Source organism: Cebus imitator, unplaced genomic scaffold (assembly GCF_001604975.1).
Source record: "Cebus imitator isolate Cc_AM_T3 unplaced genomic scaffold, Cebus_imitator-1.0 Scaffold189, whole genome shotgun sequence".
Taxonomy (NCBI): Eukaryota; Metazoa; Chordata; class Mammalia; order Primates; family Cebidae; genus Cebus; species Cebus imitator.
The window spans coordinates 2,965,888-2,985,928 of NW_016107504.1; the positions used below are offsets into that span (position 1 = coordinate 2,965,888).

General features: G+C 37.3%; 1 protein-coding gene across 4 annotated transcripts in view; it reads right to left on the reverse strand.

Moving 5' to 3' along the window:
- The window catches only part of GUCY2F (guanylate cyclase 2F, retinal), a 106,972-nt gene that overhangs the window by 51,877 nt on the left and 35,054 nt on the right, over nt 1–20,041 (reverse strand). For all 4 annotated transcript variants that reach the window (XM_037744958.1, XM_037744961.1, XM_037744959.1 and 1 more), the window contains exons 8-9: nt 15,665–15,796; nt 7,663–7,752 (exon numbers count right to left, since the gene is read on the reverse strand). In XM_037744958.1, coding sequence (XP_037600886.1) covers nt 7,663–7,752; nt 15,665–15,796 — 222 coding nt within the window. The remainder of the gene's footprint in view (nt 1–7,662; nt 7,753–15,664; nt 15,797–20,041) is intronic.

The following is a 20,041-nucleotide window of genomic DNA, read 5'->3' on the forward strand; positions in this document are numbered from 1 at the left end:
ACTCTTCCAAAAAATTAGCATCAAGACAAATGTTCAACAGGAGAATGACAAACAAATTGTGATATGATCATAAAACGAAATACTACTAGGCAATTTAAAAAGTGAACTACAGGTATATGCAAAACCTTAAGTTAATCTTAAAAAGCATTGCACTGACAGAAATAAGACAGGCACAAGATACTGTATCATTCCATTTATACAAAATCAAAGAACAGAAAAAAATACTAATTTATTTTATTAGATATCAGAATAGTGATTGCCTAAGGGATAAGAGGAATTACTGAAATGGAGGACAAATGAACTTTCTGGTGTAATAAACATATTAGTAACTTTTTTGGAGAATGTTTACATAGATATATGCAATTGTCAAAATTCATTGAATAGAACATCTAGGATGTGTACATTTTATTTTATGTTAATTATACCTGAATAGAAAACATATTTTATAAACACAATGAAACATTATGCTAAGTGAAATGAGTGAGTCACAAAATGACAAATACTGTATGATTCTACTTATATAGCATATACTCACTTTAAGGTGGTAAATGTTATGTGTTTTTTGCACAATTAAAAATAAAAAACACTATGACATAACCTCATCAGCTCACTAGAATGACTAAAATTAAGATATCTAACAACATCGAATATTGGCAATGATGTAGACCAAAGGGAATTCTCATAACTTGTGTACAGGAAAGTAAAATGAGAAAAAATTTCACAGTGTTTTATAGAGTTAAGTGTACGCTATTCTTTGTGTACACTTAAAGAACACAAAGTGTACACTATTCTTTGTGTACACTTAAAAGAACCTAGAAATTCTTTTCCTGGTATTTCTAGGAGAAATTCCCGAGAGAAATTCAAATATGTGTCCATAAAAAGACTGGTTCAAGAATATTTGTTGCACTTTTATTGACAATAGCCAAAATTGCAAACAGCCCAAATGTCCATCAGCAGGAAAATGGATAATTAAATCATATTTATGAAATGGACCACTACTTAGCAATAAAAAAAAATAAGCTACTTATACATGGGTGAATATCACAATCTTTCTGTTGTCTGCTTCCATTTATATGATGTTTTAAAACAAGCAAAATTAATGCAAGTTAAACAAACAAACAGTAAAACAGAACTCTGGTTGCCTCTGGTTTGGGGTGAACACAAATTTACTAATAGACACAAGTGAACTTTTTGGCGAGAAGGGAATGTTTTATATCAGGGGTCAGCAATCTTTTTCTATAAAAGTACAGATAATAAATAACTTGGGCTTTGCAGATAATACATGATTTCTCTTGTTGTCTTATTTTTTCATAACCCTTTTAAAATGTAAAAAATATTCTTTGCCTCCAGTCTGTAAAAACAGGCTATGGGCCATAGTTTGCTAATCCCTATTTTACATCATGGTAGAAGTCTAGCTTGTATGGGTATGTCCTTTTATCAAAATTATACAGAAATGATATGAGCATTTCAACATGTGTAACTGTACCTCAAAAATATGGAATTAAATAATAACCACCACCAAATTAGAGATGTGAGAAACGAGTGAAGGTATAGATGAAAAAATATAGAATAATAATGATTGTTGAAGGTGAGTTTTGGATATATAGATGTTATGCTATTTTGTTTATCTTGCATATGTTTCTTCTTTTCCATTTTTTTTTTTTTTTTTTTTTTTTTTTTTTTTTTTTTTTTTGGTAGTGATGGGGTCTCCTTATGTTGCCCAGGCTGGTCTTGAACTCTTGGGCTCAAGCTATCATCCTACCTCAGCCTACCAAAGTGCTGGGATTACAAAATTTGTTTTAAAAGAAAAGAAAAAATTTCTGGGATGTAGCCAAAGCAGTGTTTAGAGGAGATTTTCTAGCTGTAGGTGACTAAATTAGAAAATAAGAAAGGTTAAAATCAACTATCAAAGCTTCCAACTCAGAAAACTAGAAAAAGAGCAACAAATTAAATACAAATTAAGTAGAAGGAAGGAAATAATGAGATAAGAATATAAATCAATGAGACAGAAAACAGGTATACAATAGAGAACAATCAACAAAGTCTAAAGTTGATATTTGGAAAAGATTAATAGAATTAATAATCTTCTAGCAAAGCTGATTAAGAAAAAAACCATAAATTATCAGTATCAGGAATGAAAAGGGGAACATCATTACAGATCCTAAGGATATCTAAAAGATAGCTTGAGCATATTATATACAACTTTATGCCAATAAGTTTGATAACATACATGAAATGAACAACTTCCTTTAAAGCCATAACTTACCAAAACTGCCACAGAAGAAATAGAAAGTTTGAATAGTCTAATATCTAGTAAAGAAATTGAATCTATAATTTGAAATCTCCACATGAAGGAAAGAACAATAGGAATCTATTAAAGAGATTTAAGCAGAAGAGTAGTAAAATCAGATTCAATTTTGAAAAGAGTAGTTTGCAATGTGAACAATGGATTTGAGAGTGGATGTGATTAGAGTAGTCAAAAGACAATTGCAAACTGTCAGGGGTTAGTGGGAGAGAGGTGTGAACAGGTGGAGCACAGAGGATTTTTAGGGGACTGAAACTATTCTGTATGTTGCTATATCGGTGAATACATGCCATTATAAATTTGTCAAAACTCGCAAGATGTATAAAACCAAGAGTTTACTCTAATGTAATCTATGGACTTTGTGTGATAATGATGTGTCAGTGTAAGTTTATGATTATAATCAGTGAGCTACTGTTAAGTTAGGGAGGCTGTGCATGGGTGGGGAAAGGAGATACATGGGAACTCTCTGTGCTTTCTGCTCAATTTTCCTGTGAACAAAAAACCATTCCAAAAACGTAAGTCTAGATGTTGTAATGGATACAGTGAACAAGGAACACTTTTATTTATTTATTTATTTTTGAGACGGAGTTTCACTCTTGTTGCCCAGGCTGGAGTGTAACGGCGCGATTTCAGCTCAGTGCAACCTCTATCTCCAAGGTTCAAGTGATTCTCCTGCCTCCGCCTCCTGAGCAGCTGGGATTACAGGAGCCCACCACCAGGCCCAGCTAATTTTTGTATTTTTAGTAGAGACAGGGTTTCACCACGTTGGCCAGGCTGGTCTCAAACTCCTGACCTCAGGTGATCCACCAGTCTCAGCCTCCCAAAGTGCTGGGATTACAGGCGTGAGCCACCACACCCAGCTGAACAGGGAACACTTCTACACTACTAGTGGGAATGTAAACTAGTACAACCACTATGGAAAACAGTGTGGAGATTTCTTAAAGAACTAAGAGTAGAACTACCATTTGATTCAGCTTTCAATCCCACTATTGGGTATCTACCCAGAGGAAAAGAAGTTATGATACTAAAGATACTTGTACACACATGTTTATAGCAGCACAATTTGCAATTGCAAAAATATGGAACCAGCCCAAATGCCCATCAGTCAAAAAGTAGATAAAGAAATTGTGATATATATATATATATATATATATATATATGCTATATATATATAATCACATCATACATATATTTTATATACATGATGGAATACTACTCAGCCATAAAAAGGAATGAATTAATGGCATTCACAGTAACCTGGATGGAACTAGAGACTATTATTCTAAGTGAAGTACCTCAGGAATGGAAAACCAAACATCATATGTTCTCACTTATAAGCGGGAGCTAAGTTATGAGGATGCAAAGGCATAAGAATGATACAAAGGATTCTGGGGGCTCGGGGGAAAGGGTGGGAGGGGGCAAGAGATAAACAACTACAAACTGGATTCAGTGTACACTGTTTAGGTGATGGGTGCATCAAAATCTCACAAATTGCCACTAAAGAACTTACTCATGTAACCAAATACCACCGTTCCCCCCCCCAAAAAAAAAAACTATGGAAATAATTTTTTTTAAAAAAAATTAAGTCTATGAAAAGAAAAAAAGATAATCACAGTAGCTCTTGTGGGAGATGATGGTAGCTTGGGCCAGGATAGTAATAATAAAAATAGAAAAAGAGAAGGACATTGAAGCTTCAAGGAGAATGGAGAAGGTTTGGTGTATGGTTTATAAAAAGTGAATTAACCAATGAAGTATAATGGAATTATGAGGTAGTGGTAAGGGACATTTAAAGATAAGAAACCATGAATTTATAGTGGAAACAATATACTTTGTTGCATAACTTTCTGCTATAATATTTGGCTGTTCAAGTGCAAGCATAAAGAAAGGTAAGAGTTGGGATCATACAGAACTAGAGTTTTGCAAGTGTGTCTGAACAAAAAGACAGAAATATTAATAAGAACATGTTCAAATGATAGATTATAGAATCTGAATTGGACAGTAAAGTAAACAAAACAGGGACTTGTGAGTTTGGAGAAAGCAGAGGTCAGTAGACTGGAAGACCTGGTATAGTCAGATATGGGCATGGTTGGGATAAAAGGAGGTTGAATTCAGAGAGTGTGATGAATTTATAATTTTGGAGGTGAAGCATTTTCAGTAGCAGTTATAGATGATGGAAAAGCACAAGGTATTAATATAATGGTAGCAGTATTTGGCCAAACTAGAATGGAAGAGAAGATTATTAAAATGATACGGCAAAGAATGAAATAGTTAAAATACATAGTTGTCCACATTCCATGTCTAATTGATGTCACCAGCATAACATCAGGTCTTGGAGTAGAGAGGATGACCGTGATCCATATTTTAAAATATTCAGTAAATTAGGGGACGTGAACAGGAGGAGTAGATGGAAGTAACAGGAGGTGCAGAAGATGCTAAAACAGAGTAGCATTCGCCTCAAAAGCTTGTGAGTGTGTGTTTAACAAAGGCAAGAGAATCATTGTTTTGGAAAAGTCATCAGTAAGCAAGGGGTACAATTTCACCACATGATCATGATCTTGAGGTACTGAGGCATAATAACAGCCACCACTGAGAAGAAATGGCTCCAGAGAAGATAATACTTTCAATAGAGGCTTGAGAATGGCCCCCATTTTTTTTACTTTGTTTCACAGCAACTGCAGTTTCTTCCTCTTCACATTTTTTAAAGAAGGAGAATCTCTAACAACTGAGAATTTTCCAAAAACAACTTCAGGATACTTTCCATTTGCCTTTAAGGGAGTACAGGGAATATGCCAATCTGTTCCACATTATGGGGAAGAACATGAGGCTAAGAGATACAGCCTAATTTTCATGCACATGCTTTTGCAGAAGTTGTGATCTTAAAACATGTTCAAAATTATCAGTTCTGTGGCCTTCTGACTCTGGCTATTTGTTTTTCAAGGACATCCATCCCATTATGCACTGCTCCTTTCTGTATCTGGCTCATGAGGATTTACTTTCCATCTGGATCCTGGTACCCAGCCCTAATGTTTTAAGGTCATAAATACACATAAGTAGTCAAGGCAGTGCTGGACTCATAGTGATAATATGATCAGATCCACTTCCAGCTTCATAAAAGCCTTCAACTAAAAAGCATTAGAGCACTTCTACATGGCAAATTCTAGAAAATCCTGGCTTTCTCTCTAAATTTGAGTTACACTCTGTACCTGACATCATCACACAAGTCAGCGAAGGGAACACATAAAGAGATGTCATGAGGATAATGGGAGGGCAATTTTTCACTGTCGGAGAAGAAAATTACAAATATGGAAAAGTTAAAAAAAAAAAAAAAGAATTAACCCTGTGTCACTGGATTAGAATTAGAGAGTTTGGTATGAATTTATATCAGTATAAATGAAAGAATGAGGAAGAGAAGATTATTTCTTACAATAAAATCTCAACTAGTAAATGTAAAAAGAATGATGGAATACGATATTTATCAATGTATGCCAAAATTATTGGGTAAAACTTTGATGAAGAACAGGATATTTACATAGATTCAAAGTATCTCTCCCAAAATTATATATTAATTAAAATGAGAGAAAAACGGTAACTCTCCAGTAGAGGAACTTGGCAGACACCACCTAAATTAAGTAGTCAAGTTAACATAACCAATAATGGGATGATCAATATCATCCTGATAAAGTGCCTCCTCATAAAGTGCACTGAAAAAGACACGTAACTTCTGTAGTAATCTGGCTGAAGATGCATAGTCTAAATTAATCTTGAGGGACACAGGCAAACTCAGATTGAGGGACAGTTCATCAAATAATTGATCTGAATTCTTAAAAAATATCAAGATAAAAAAACAAAGAAAGTCTGAGAAATTGTTACAGATTAAAAGGAACTAAACAGATATCACAGCCAACTAAATGTGTGAGTCTGGATTGGAAACCGACCTGGGGGAATATAAACTGTATCATACAAAACCATTAGTAAAATTAGAATATGGGAAGTAGTTTAGATAATAGAATTGTAGCAATGTTACATTTTCTGATTTTGATCATTATACTGTAGCGTTTTTAGGAAATACACACTGATGTATTTAGAGGTAAAAGGGCACAGGGTCTACAACTTACTCTCAAAAGGCTTAGAAAAATAATATAGATAAATATATCAATAGATAATAGAAAACAACTAGGCAAAATGTAAAGAATTGCTGAATCTTTGAATTATTCTTGAAGCTTTTCTGTAGATTTGAAATTATGTCAAAATTAAAAGCTACCCAAAAAAAAGATGTCATTAATACAGTCTACCTTGGATCAATACCTATCTGATTAATTCCATACTTTTAGTGTATCAGCTGTCCCAGGTTTGGTCTATTTTGGCTCTATAATTTAGATCTAGATTTCTGTTCAGCATCCTGGATTACCAAACCAGTGTAGAATTGTCTATTTTATTTCTAACCTTGATCCCCCTTCTGGACTAATGTCTTATTATCTTGCCTTCATCTCCAGGCATTACAATCACATGTAAGAAAAATATCAAATCATGACATCTCATCCTGACCTCGCATGTCCTATCTTCCACAGGCCACATATCTTTCATTTCCTCTGTTTTCTCACTTGTTCAGTGCTTGCCTCATTCAGATTTGTTGGAATGATTTGAAATTGCCTGCTCCATAAAAGTAGAGCAATTTATAATTGTCTTTTAAAACCCAGTTTCAAGAGTCTGAAGGAGCCCAAGACAGCATTCATAAGTCTTGTATGGACTCAGTTCAAGGAGGAGCCAAGATTTTAAAATGATTTAGGAAGGATCATCAATATCCCTGCCTTATCTACAGGCTGCTTTCTTAAGGAAACCACCCAAGGACTCCTTGAACATAATTAGTGGGATTAGGAAAAAAAACACTTTTTAAATAGAAATTACCAGGTGACTGGAAAATTAAGATTTGAAATGATTATGGGATATTTACCTGATAATAGTCATAATAGCTACCACTTGATAAAGAAGCTGTGCACCAGGAAATGTGCAAGATGGTTTACATGTATTGTCTCTTGAAATCTTCATCCAACCTGGAGGATCGACATGAATATAACCCTTTTACAAATAAGGAAACTAAGGCTGAGGGAATTTATATGACTTGCCCAAGTTAATACAGCTCTTAAGTGGTAGAACTGAGATTTGAGTGCTTCATATCTCTTTGACTCCAGAGCACATATCTTTGCCATTGCACGATGTGATCATGCCAAGCCAGTAACAACCCTGCAGTTGCCCTGCACTGATTTGTTAAGGCGTCTTCCTAAACAGCTCTGATGTTAGTTACTTTGGAGAACAGATTGATTTTAGTGGGAATTTACATAAATGAAGGTTTCTCATACCATTTCGAACACATCACTTGCATTTGATTTGATGGACTTAACGTCTCCAAAATCTCCAGAGGGGAGCTTTTTCAGCCACACCCAATCACCCTAGGAAGAAAAAAAGAAAATGAGTAGTGATGAAACTTAGTTGCCAGCAGTTTTAGAACAATTTCCCTTCCACATAAAGGGTTTATAGCTATACCACCAATCCAAATAGACATTTTCCTTCTCTCCCACCCTCCACCTCACAGACATTCTGCATTCTGAGCTGAAATGAGGTCATGCACAGAAGTTAAATTTTAAAATTACAGTTACTCAAGACAGGGAAACAACTGCAAGTATGTAGACTCCAGAAAAGGAATGATACCACTCTTTACAAAGCCTCTTAACTAACTGCAGAAAGTGCTAGGTCATTTCACTTTTTCATAGCTAAGTGATGTAGCACCAGGTTCTCCGCGATTAATGGTGTTGGTCAGTGGTTGCAATTCCCACTGCCTTGAGGCGTCTGTGGAGGGAAATGTAGGGTGGGAGATGTAGTGCAGCAAATGTTTCCTGCATTTACCTTGATCCATTTTTCTCTTGTGGGACAGGCCATTTGTGTGTGGAGGGGGATGTCTTATGCTTTAGTGATAAACCAATTGGTTTAAATCTAGATTAAACTCTTTTTTTATTTGAACACTCAATGTACTACCATAGTAATGTAAGTAATCTAGAGTCTTCCGAAAGTCTATTTCTGACTTATTAAGTAAAAAACTGCTATTTTAAGGCTTTTGTCAAGTTAAAAACAACAATTATTTTATTGTTTCACTTCAACACCAGCGCCTGATAATTTTCTTCTATGTGCATAGCCTTAAGGATTCATCGGTCATCAAGCCCTATTTAGTTTCTGTCCAACCCAATTTTTTTTAAAAAACAATACAAATATATAGATTCTTTTTTCTCCATAATAGTAATAATGCCTTACATTTGCACAATGCTCTCTACTCTTCAAAGTGCTTTCACATCCATTACCTATAGCCTGAAGATTCCATTTCAGGCTGCACCAACTTGTCATCAAGTAGAGATAATAAAGCAGAGAGCTCTGTGCAGTCAAATTCCAAAAATAAGAGAGTGTAACCACTCTCTTAAAGAATATATCCAGCTATGGCACTGCATCTGGAAACCTGCCAGAGGCAAAGGCTAATGGAAGCTGCAGGCGTCTGAGTTACTTGCCAATACTTTGTATTAGCATTTACTAGCCAAGGAGCTCAAAGCCCTTTAACTAGGAAATGGCCCTCAGAGACCTTCAGCAGCTGAAGAAAAAAACTTCACTGGCCAGGCTCAGTGCCCAGAGAGTTCAGAAGGGTAGTCCGGGATCAGTGCCTGCCTGCAGCTGAATGGTCAAAGCATTTGATCCAGTAAATCTCCAAGTGTGGTCCCTGGACCAGCTGCATTAACATCACCTGGAAACTGGTTAGAAAGGCCAATTCTCAAGTCCCACCCAGCACTTCGAAAATCAGAAATCGTAGGATGAGGTCAGGCAATCTCTGTTTTAACAAGTCTTCCATGTGAATCTAATACATGTGAAAGTCTGTGACCCACCAACCCAGCCTTTGCCTTTTCCTCATATTTGTGGTACTCTCCTCATACTCTCTTCACTTACTTCTCAGTTTCTTTCATCAAAATCTGCTCTCAGTCAGGGAAGCCTTCTCCACACCTTGCAGCTATGTTACTGGGCCCATGGTCACTGCTGGCCACTATGGCACCTTTGTGCTAGTTTCAAGGGGTATTTTCTCTCAAATTTGAAAAACCTTAACTTTGCAAGTATATTATCACACAGCCTGTGGCAGCCCTGTGATGTTAGGCAGCACACCCTGGCTGTATACATACATGTACCATACTCTCATTTATGGACACATCCCCCAGACACCAGGGAGCACATTCCACTAGCAGCATGGATACTCTGCATATCACCAAACTCTATCTTCCTGGTGAAGCCTCTTTGTCAGCTTTGGAATCAGGCTTTAGGAGTGGGAGTGAGAAGTCGAAATTGGGCCTCTGAGAATATTAGGCAGGAGAGGAAAGCAACCTCAAGAAACTTCTGGAGCATAGTCAAGATAGCACATACCCAGCTACACATGGGTTTACCAGTGATCGTGTATGTGCATAGCTGGGAGTGCCACTATAGATGCAGATATGAGAAGGATCTTCCACCACTTCATTCCAGAACTGGGTTGGGAAGCCAGAATCTCTGTGCTCACTTTATACCACTCACACATCGGTTGGCATATGTTTGCAATGTGAATATTACACTCTTAGATGTAGTTCCTTTTTGCAGTACACAAACTGAACATCAGAACTTGCAGTCCTGGTGCCTGGTAACTGATACCCCCTTCCTAGAGCCAACCCTATTGCAAACGTGGGCTAGCCTTCTGTCTGGCTTATTAACTGCCACGAGCAGCTAAGCAGATCTTTTTCCTGCCAAATCAACAAATACGAGAGCTGAAAAGGGTCATAGGTATCACTAACCCAATCCATTCATATTTTGATAAAGAATCCGAAGACTTAAGAGATTACGTGACTTTCTCAAGGTTAGAAAACTAGGTAGTAACAAAGCCACAAACTGACCCAAGGTCTTCCATCTCCCACTTTGTTGCTCTTTCCTCTTGTTGGGATTTCTTTGGTTTGGGGGATTTGTGTGTGTTTGTTTTAAGATTTAAATAATTCTCACAAACTTTGTAAGCAAATTTTTATTGAGTCTCTGTGCATTCTACTTCATGAATAATGAGGAAAAGGGAGGAAATGGGCAAGTTTTATCTTCACAACACATGCACTATTTGTTTTGCTTTTTTCTTTTAAGAGAGAATGATAAAATACTTCACTCATCACTCACTTTTTAATTAAGAGCAAGAAACATCAAACGCTATTCACTAAACTTTTTAGAAGTAATTTAAAGTCCATCAGTGTTAAACCAAAGCCATAGTGTATTAACTAAGGGGAGAGAGCACTAGATTCTAGACGTGGCTCTGCTTCAAACTCAAGGGTGGCCTTAGACAAGCCACTTAATCTGCCTGAGCCTCAGTTTCCTCACTGACAAAGCTGGACTTATTAGATGACTTCTTAGGACTTACTAGATGATTTCTGGACTTACTAGATGATTTTTTTTTTAGCTCTGATGATCTGCAATTCTGTGATTAAAAAGAAAACATGGTTGACGGAAGGGGGTGGGGAGAGAGCTACAAGGGATGCAGAAGGTAAGAAGATAGAAAAAATGCTCTAGGAAAGAGAGATGAATGAAGAGAGAGAAAGATGAGACAAAGAGGAAAACCTAGGGAGAAGCAAAGAGGAAGAAGGAGTCAGAAAATGAAGAGGGGAGATGAGTTCAGTTGGTTCTCTCTGAATGTGTCAGGGTTACACTTCCGCCCACCACACCCCATCTCACCCAGACTATAGCTATTAGAGCAGATCATGACATGTTCCCACTGCATCTGCCATTCACAGTTCTTTCTGCCTGGAAGTCAGCTCATCTGGATTTCCTTTCACATTTCAAAGGCTATCTGTGAAATAAGGGCTGACTTTCCCATACAATTTCAAAGGTTATGCATCTGTGTGTACAATAAAAGTGTGAATTTGTGTGAATGTTGTACAACGTGATGGCATGTCCTAGGGAAACCTGTCTTTTGCTATTAGGTATCTGCTACTCCAGGCACATTATCTGGAAATTCCAGGTCTTCCAATGATAATTTTTATGAAAATTTGATTTATTTTAAACAGAAACTAGACAATGAGTCTTCTTTAAAACATGCCTAATAGAAAACTGTTTCAGAGGATACATGACATCTTTGTTTCATCTGCTAATTTGATTGGCTTATGTTTCCTCCTAGAGTCCACTTTAACCTCTTTAATCAGTCCTGTTTAGTCAGGCCAGTTTTCTAGCCTCCGCTGCCTTTCTTCACACCCTGCCATCAGCCTAATACTGACTTCACCTTGTAGGTGTTATTCTCGTAAAACCCTCCTTTTGTAAGAATAAAGGCCCCATTTGACCTATACCATTTAGGAATACTCAAGATCTGACTGACCAATAGTCATTCTGGGAACTAACTCACCTCTCTGCCTCCTTCCAAAATGAGAAAATATCTGACAGATTCTTAAAGGCCAGATACATACAGATGTTTATTTTTTTCCTTTTCTCAATTCTACACTATAACCTTCCAGCCTCACCAAATAAAACATACCACAATTTAACACATTATTCCATAGAATCAGAGAATGATAGCATATTTAGCCAGAAAAGGCCTTAGAGATCTCTTAGACCAGCAATTCTCAACCTAGGCTGCACATAGCAGAAAACATTTAAAAAATGCCAATACCTGGCCCTACCTCATGCCAACTGAATCAGAATTGCTGTGAGTGGGGCCTGGGAGCAGTGATTTCTTAAATTTCCCAAGGAGATTCCAATAAGCAAGCAAGATTAAGAACTTAGTTCAACCCTTCATTTTACAGATGAAAACCAAGATTATTGAGATTTACTTCAGAATCCCAGAGGTATCAATACATTTCTAAAGCCATCAGCTCATTCCATTTGACATTCAAAAGCCATCTGACTACCCTTTCTTAGGTCTTTGAGAGAGTAGAGCTGACAATTCCCCAATACCTCAAGTTTACATTTGAAGCAGATCTCCTTTTTGATTGAATTAAGTCCAAGGCAAGATATAGAGACATCCTGCCACTAATTTAAGTCAAAGCCCTCATGTAGACTGAACAAACACATGCCATGCCAATGTTGGTGTTGAAGGCCTATAGTCCATTTGTGCTGCTATAACAGAATACCTATGACTGGGTAATTTATAAAGAGAGGAATATATTTCCCACAGTTCTGGAGGCTGGGATGTCCAAGATCAAGGTACCAGCAGTTATGGTTGTCTGGAGAAGCCTGTCTCCGCTTTCAGGATGATGCCATATTGCTGCATCCTCCCAAGAGGAGGAACACTATGTCTTCACATGACAGAATACAGAATAGCAAGCTAGCTGAAGACTGTATGAAGCCTCTTTTATAAGAGCCTTAATATCGTTCACAAAGAAGAAGCCCTTGTGACCTAATTACCTCTTAAGGTCCTCACATCTTAATATCATCACATCAGTCTGTGAAATAAAACAAATCATGTGTTAAATACAATGGTGAAATATGCACAAGATACAAGTTTCTATCCCAAAAGTGAGAAACAGGCAAGAAGAAAGAGGTAACAGGTCCAAAGTAAGTCCAAAGTCCAACAAAACAAACAACATTAAGTAAGTCTTGAGAATAATCTTTGACTCCATGTTCCAACTCCCAGACACATGGGGGTGGGGGGTGGGCCCCTATGGCCCAAGTAGATTCCACCTTCATGGCTTAACTGGGTGCAACCCATGCCACAGCTCTCACAGGTTGGAGTCAGTATGACTGCAGCTCTCCCAGATTGGCATTGCATTCTGGTGGCTTTACAGGTCTGGGGTGTCAAGGGTGGCCATAACCCAAAGCCCCACTAAGCATTATGCTAGTGGGGGATTTTTGTGGTGGCCCTGACTCCACAGTTTTCCTGAGTGTTGCCCTAGTAAGGACTCTCTGTGGTGGCCCAGACCCCACAGTTTCACTGGGTATTGTTCCAGTGTGGACTCTCTACAGGGGCCCTGCCCCTGTGGCAAGTCTCTGCCTGGGTCCTGAGGCTATCCAAGACATCCTTTGAAATCTAAATGGACGTAGCCATGCCTCCATACTTCTTGCACTCTAAGAGCCTGCAAGGTTGGCACCATGTGTTTACTACCAAGATTTATGGCTTGCATCTTCCAGAGCAGTAGGCCAAGCCACACCTTGGCCAACCTGAGCCACAACTGGGAAGACCAAAGAGCCCTGCACTAAAATATGGGAAGTAGAGATTTGAGTCAGCCCCAGGAGGCAAGACCTGTGATCTCACAGATGACCTGGACTGCACCAGTGTCCTGGGCCTATCCTTTGAAACCAGTTCAACCCTCAAGGCCCTGGCACTCTGGGCCTGTAATGGGCATGACAGCCTTGAAGATCTCCAAAATGCCTTTGGGGTCATTCTCCCATAATCTTGATGAATAGCATCTGGCTTCCTTCTATCCCTACAAACCTGCCTATCAAAAGATATTTATGTCACACTCTTGGTTTTCTCTCCTAAACATGCTTTTTCATTCTTCACATGGCCAGACTGAGAATTTTACAAATCTATATGTTCTGTTTCCCTTGTTTTTTAAAATAAATTATGTCTTTAAGCCATTTCTCACATTTTACATGTTACCATAAGCAGTTAAGAAAAGCCATGCAGCACCCTGAATGCTTTGCTGCTCAGAGATTTCTTCCACCAAAAATCCTCATTCATTGCTCACAAATTCTACCTTCCACAGAGTCCTAGAACATGGACATAATTCAGCCAAGTTCTTTGCCAATTTATAACAAGAATGGCTTATTTTCCAACTTTGTTCCTCATTTCCATCTAAGACTTCCTCAAAGTGTACATATTTTTATCAGTGTGGTCGTTCTGTTCACAACCACTTAAGTAATTTCTAAGAAGAATCAAGCTTTCCATACAATTTATCTCTTCCTCCAAATCCTCACCAGAATTGCCCTTAACACTTCATTCACAGAAACCAAGACTTTTTCCAGCATTCCCTTCAAAAGTGTTCCAGCCTCTACCCATTACCCAGTTCCAAAGCCAATTCTACAGTGTTAGGTATTTTTTGTAACAACCCACTGCTCTGGTACCAATTTATGTCTTAGCCTGTTAGTATTGGGTAATTTATAAAGAACCGAAAATTATTTCTTACAGTTCTGAAGGATGGGATGTCCAAGATCAAGGCACCAACAGGTTTGGTTGTCTAGTGAGGGCTGCTCTCTGCTACCAAGAATGTTGCCTCATTGCTGCACCCTCCAGAAGGGAGGAATGCTGTGTCCTCCCAGGGCAGAAGGTGGAAGGACAAATTAGCCAAACACTGCATGAAACCTCTTTTATAAGGGCCTTAATTCCATTGATGAAAGAGGAGCCTTCATAGCCTAATCACCCTCTAAAGGCCCCATCTCTTTAAACCATCACGCTGGCCATTAAGTTTCAACACCTGAATTTTGAGAGGGAGACATTCAAACCATAGCAAGGTTCCTTGTTAATTATTTATCTAATGGAGGAGAGTATTCACTTGAAAAATCCAATGTGGTTGACAGTCTGAAAACTCATTCTGTCCTGTTTTGGACTTTGTAGTTACTCTTGAAGTTGAGAGTGTTTACTGCTCTTGGGAGTATCTTCAAACAAAACAAGGAAACCACACTGAGAAGGCGTCACTTAGAAGGAACAGAAAGGCAGTCTAGTTTCCCTTTTGCCCCCTGCTTAACTCTTTCCTGCTGAGAAGAAACAGTTCATCTCTCTGATGCAAGATTTGTTCTGGTTGCCAAATCCCAGTATCAAGTGGTACAAGCCTCTTAAAGCTTGAAAGACAGAAACCTCAGTGGAATAAAAAAGAATGTCTATTTTCAGCAGCAGAAAGTAACCTGTTACTCCAAGAGGCAGAATGCGTGGAGAAAAATAAATAACTGAATAATTTTTAAAGTTTCAACATCAGAGGATAACAAGTGTAGGAAGAACAACTAGAATTTGAAGAGAAGGGTACCCCAAACCCTGCCCTGCACAAGCATGTCTCTAGACATCTCATTACAAACAATAGACTCAGGGAATCATTTCTTCTATTATTATCTATATATCTTCTGGAATGAATGACATATTTAAGTGTTTGGGTGTCAAGAACTTGTTTCTACATCCATAGGAAATACATGGAGTTGAAAGATCAGTGAAGTTATAAATAAGTAGATTTGTTGCTGAGGAAAATAATTGCCAAGAATATCAACCAAAGAAGTCCATAAGCAGACACAGACACCAAACTGAAAATTCTTACCAAAAGCCCCAGTATTTTGACCCAAAGACTAATTACTAAATCATAGCCTCATTTTAAAATCCAAGAAAGCAGTAGATTAGACAGCCATTAAATATCTTACCTCATAAATCGCTATGTTGGAGTTTTCATAGGTAGCTGGAGTTAGACTCCCTGAAGAAAAGGAGAGTCTTGGGGACCTCCCACTTTGGACCTCTGAGGTAATCTGGAAGCTTACACTGGCACGACTTCCTCTCTGTGAAAGGATTAGGAAAGAACAGTTATGAACAAAATACTCATGATTTGGTACCGAGCTTATGTGAATTTTCTTTTTTATTCCTAAGAAAGTAACTATATGAGTTATCCCAGTAAACATGAGATTGATTAACTTTCCCTATCCTTCTTAACTTTTTTTTTTAGTTCAGGATTGGTGCCTTGTTTAACCACCATGTACTACCAAAAAATATAAAGGCTCTTCCATCTCCTAGAGAGGATTAGAATTATATATGGGGGCAAGAAAGAAAGCCAGTCATAATTTAATCTGGGACCCTCACTTTATAGACAAAAAAGTAAGACCAAAAAAAGATGAAATAAGTTTCCTAATACCATACAGATAGTCAATTATTTAGTTACAGGAATTGTTGTTTATACAAATTTAACATTTTTTTAAAAATCAATAGCAGACCTAGGACAACATCCCACCTTGCTGACGCTCAGGAGTGGCTCTTTTTGTGATACTATCCGGAATGGCATCCTTCTATGTGCAGCTAAGATTAATGGCAAAGGGTATCCCAGAAAGCAATAATGGTAGAGAGTGAGCAGATCACATGCCTATATATAATTTATGAGTTTGATGCTTAAATAGGTCAAATCTCTCTTCCTTGATTTTCCACTTGCACACATAAGTCTGGTAAGAAAGGGCTGGGAATTGCACAGTTGAATGACAAGAGGAAGAGTTATCTGCAATCTGTGTTAACCTTTAAAATTGAACTTCTGTATCTTCAGTTGAACCAGTAGACTTATTTCACATGAAGACACATAAATCTACAGGTTCCTCATATTCTCCATACCCGCAAATGTGCCTTTCTTAGAATTATAGCAATCCAGAGCTAGTAGTTACATTTTGGTATTTTCTAGGACTGCCCCCATCATCAACTCCAACATCCTTATTTTATAATTAGGAAACAAAGACCTACAGAGGTACACAAGGACTGGGACAAGAATCTTGGTATTATATTTTCTCGTCCTGTTGTCCTTCTACGACTAAATTATGCTTTATTTTACTTTGCTTGCCAATAAAAATTAATCTTAAGTACTTCCCAACACTCTACTTCTTAAAAGTCTTTGATTAACTAAAGGTTACAGTTGAGTTAGCCCAGAGTTAAGCTCCTTCTATGAAGATTATCACAATCAAAGTTCCAAGACAGTGGTAAACTCTATCCAGTTCCCAATGTGCTGAAATCTCAACAGCTCAAACTTCAGACAAGACATAAAACTTGACTCTTCACATAACCTCTGCATCAACCTGAATTCTCCCCAACAGAGCAAGGTCAGGGAGGAATCTACTTCCCTTTCATTCTTTATTTTCATATCTCAGCAGGAGCACCTAGATTTGTATATTGAGATATAGACCTCTCCATGAAGGGCAAAGGAGAAAGAAGATAATAGCCAAAATCTACATACATTTAGACTTCAGCTTCATTTTCTTCCAAAAACTTCCTTTCCTAATCTGACTTCTCCTGACCTGCCAATTTTTCTAGACTGAATTAATTTTATATTCACTAAGAGTTTACACTTTCAGACATTCCATTTGGATGGAATTCTTGGCTTGGCTTCTTGACTGATTAGGCACAGCCAGCTGCAAGTTTGTGACTACACAGCAATTAAGGAAAATGTATGCTTCCCCTGTCTTTTCCCATCAGAATCTCTGATACAAGCCAAATGCCAAAAGGGATCTGGAGGCCAAGAGCTATGATCTTCTAGAGGTAATGCCATCCTTTTCCAACTGGGACAAAATAATAAAAATAAAATTTAAAAAAGTAATTAATTAACTTAATTTTTTTTCATTTGCAAAAGAACATTCCCTACTATAAGGCTACTATTCTCTTATAACAGTATACCAATTCCTTAGTAATAGCCCTGTTACTATTCATTTTTCTCACTCATATGGTAAAAGGTGATTATTTTTTATTCTCATGTCAAACTTTATGCACAAGTGAAAAAAGTCTATCATGATGAGCAAGATTTTAAAACCCTAGGTACTTTGTTTACCTGAAGGTAGCACTACTCAGCTATTTATGGTAATTCTGTGAGGGCTGGTATGCTTTAGTCACCCAAATATGGTTTATGTCTCAGTACAAATGAAAGGAGGCATAGGTGGAGATCTTATAGACTACACTGGACCACTGGAAAACCTATACAAATAAAAGGCTAATTCAGTCCAAAATTGAGCTATGTATATTATTTTAATATGTTAGAACTAAAACATCTAGGCAACTGATATGAACTGTCATTTTGACATGGATACCACCAAAGAAGTAGGGATTTTACAAATAGGTTAATTGCTTTTGACTGAAACTTTACTATTTTCGCTACATTTAGACAATAACTTCTACTTATCTACTTTTACTACTGAACATCCATTTTTGGATAAAACATCTTGTCACAAAAGTGAATACTTTTTTATTAGTATTGGGTTGTGTATTAGGATTGCTTCAGAGCTTGTACTTCAACATCTATGCTTTCTACTTCAGGCAGGAAATTTTATACAAGACATATTGAGTATGACAAATCCAGACAAATTCTACTACCATGAGTCCTAGGGTCCTTTGGTGGCTCCAAAAATGGAGACTAATATCAATAAATTTTTATGCCACAAGGGTGGAGTGTAGCCTTCATCCACAGTGACAGTTTTGGCTTTCATTAATACATTTCCAGGAAGACAATATCAAACTTACAAAAAGATCTGATGATTTAAATAAATAAGAATTTGGGTTATAATTGAGAATTAAATCAAACAGCTGAACAATTAATTTGACTACAACTGCTCAGGGTAGTACTATGTAAATCCATTCTCACTCAACTAACTAATTAAATACACCTTTCAATTTCACATTCAGGCAAACAACCATTTTGGTCACTGAGATAACAATTAATTCTCCAACCTGGTACAGTTTTGTACGCCTCCCCTTATTTTTACTGCAACATAAACGATTCTCAAACCTTGTTCATATCAGTTGTCTAGATGTTTTAGCTCTAACATATTAAAATAATATACATAGCTCAATTTTGGACTGAATTAGCCTTTTATTTGTATAGGTTTTCCAGTGGTCCAGTGTAGTCTGTAAGATATCCACCTATGCCTCCTCTCATTTGTACTGAGGCATAAACCATATTTGGGTGACTAAAGCATACCAGCCCTCACAGAATTACCATAAATAGCTGAGTAGTGCTACCTTCAGGTTAACAATGTACCTAGGGTTTTAAAATCTTGCATAGCAAGAGTAAATGCCACATGAAAACAGTATAACATGTTTGTATACTCTTCCTACATCCACTGCCATAATATAAATTACAGACTAGTGTCTTTACTGTGGCGACATATACTGGCACAAGGAAACACACTAGCTAGCTTTGACAGTACTCTTCCCCATATATTCTGTTCTCCAAGCTTCTGTTTATGCTGTTTCCTCTGCCTAGGGCACCTATGGGGTCAGACAGATAATATAAAGAGGAGAAATATGTTGAGTATAAGACAATATAGAGTGGTGGGAATTGTATCAAACTGCAAAGAGTATGCCTTTTCCACAAAATGTAACTACTACTGAGTTATAGCCAATAGTCATGATGAGATCCAAGGCTGACAGATATTCCGACTTTTAAAGAAAACTCAGAAATCCAAATTTTTATATGTAATTTTACAATTTCAAATTTCTGGCTAATTTTTTTTAATAACTGTGAGGGTGAAACAAAAGTGGTTACCAGTTTGTGACCTGTGACTTAAATCCTATCCTTCCTTCATTAAGACTCAGCTTTTGTGCTAAGTTTCTGAAAAGCCTCCCTCCACTTATCTGCCTCCTCTGAAGTCCTACCACATTTCTAGTTTCTTTGTACATCATGGTATTGATTGTCTCGTTTATGTGGTATGATTTGTCTCTCTAACTTAACTGTAATCCTCTTGAAATCTGGGACTACATGTCATCTTTCACAAAGCCTGGCCCCAGGGGTAGGACATAGTGGCAGGCCTTAAATGAAGATCACCAATTCTATTATAATCACAACCAGAGAAGATCTTCTGGTGAAATCCAACTCTCTTTCACTCATTGATTAATTCACCAAACTTTTACAAGCACCTACTACATTATAAGCATTATGTCAAGCTAATATTTAAAAATATATATTGCTTCCCTTGAAGAACTAACCATCAAATGTTGACTCCAAATATACAAAGAACTACAAAAAGTAAAAGCTAAACTATAGCTCAAAGTGCACTGCATTTACT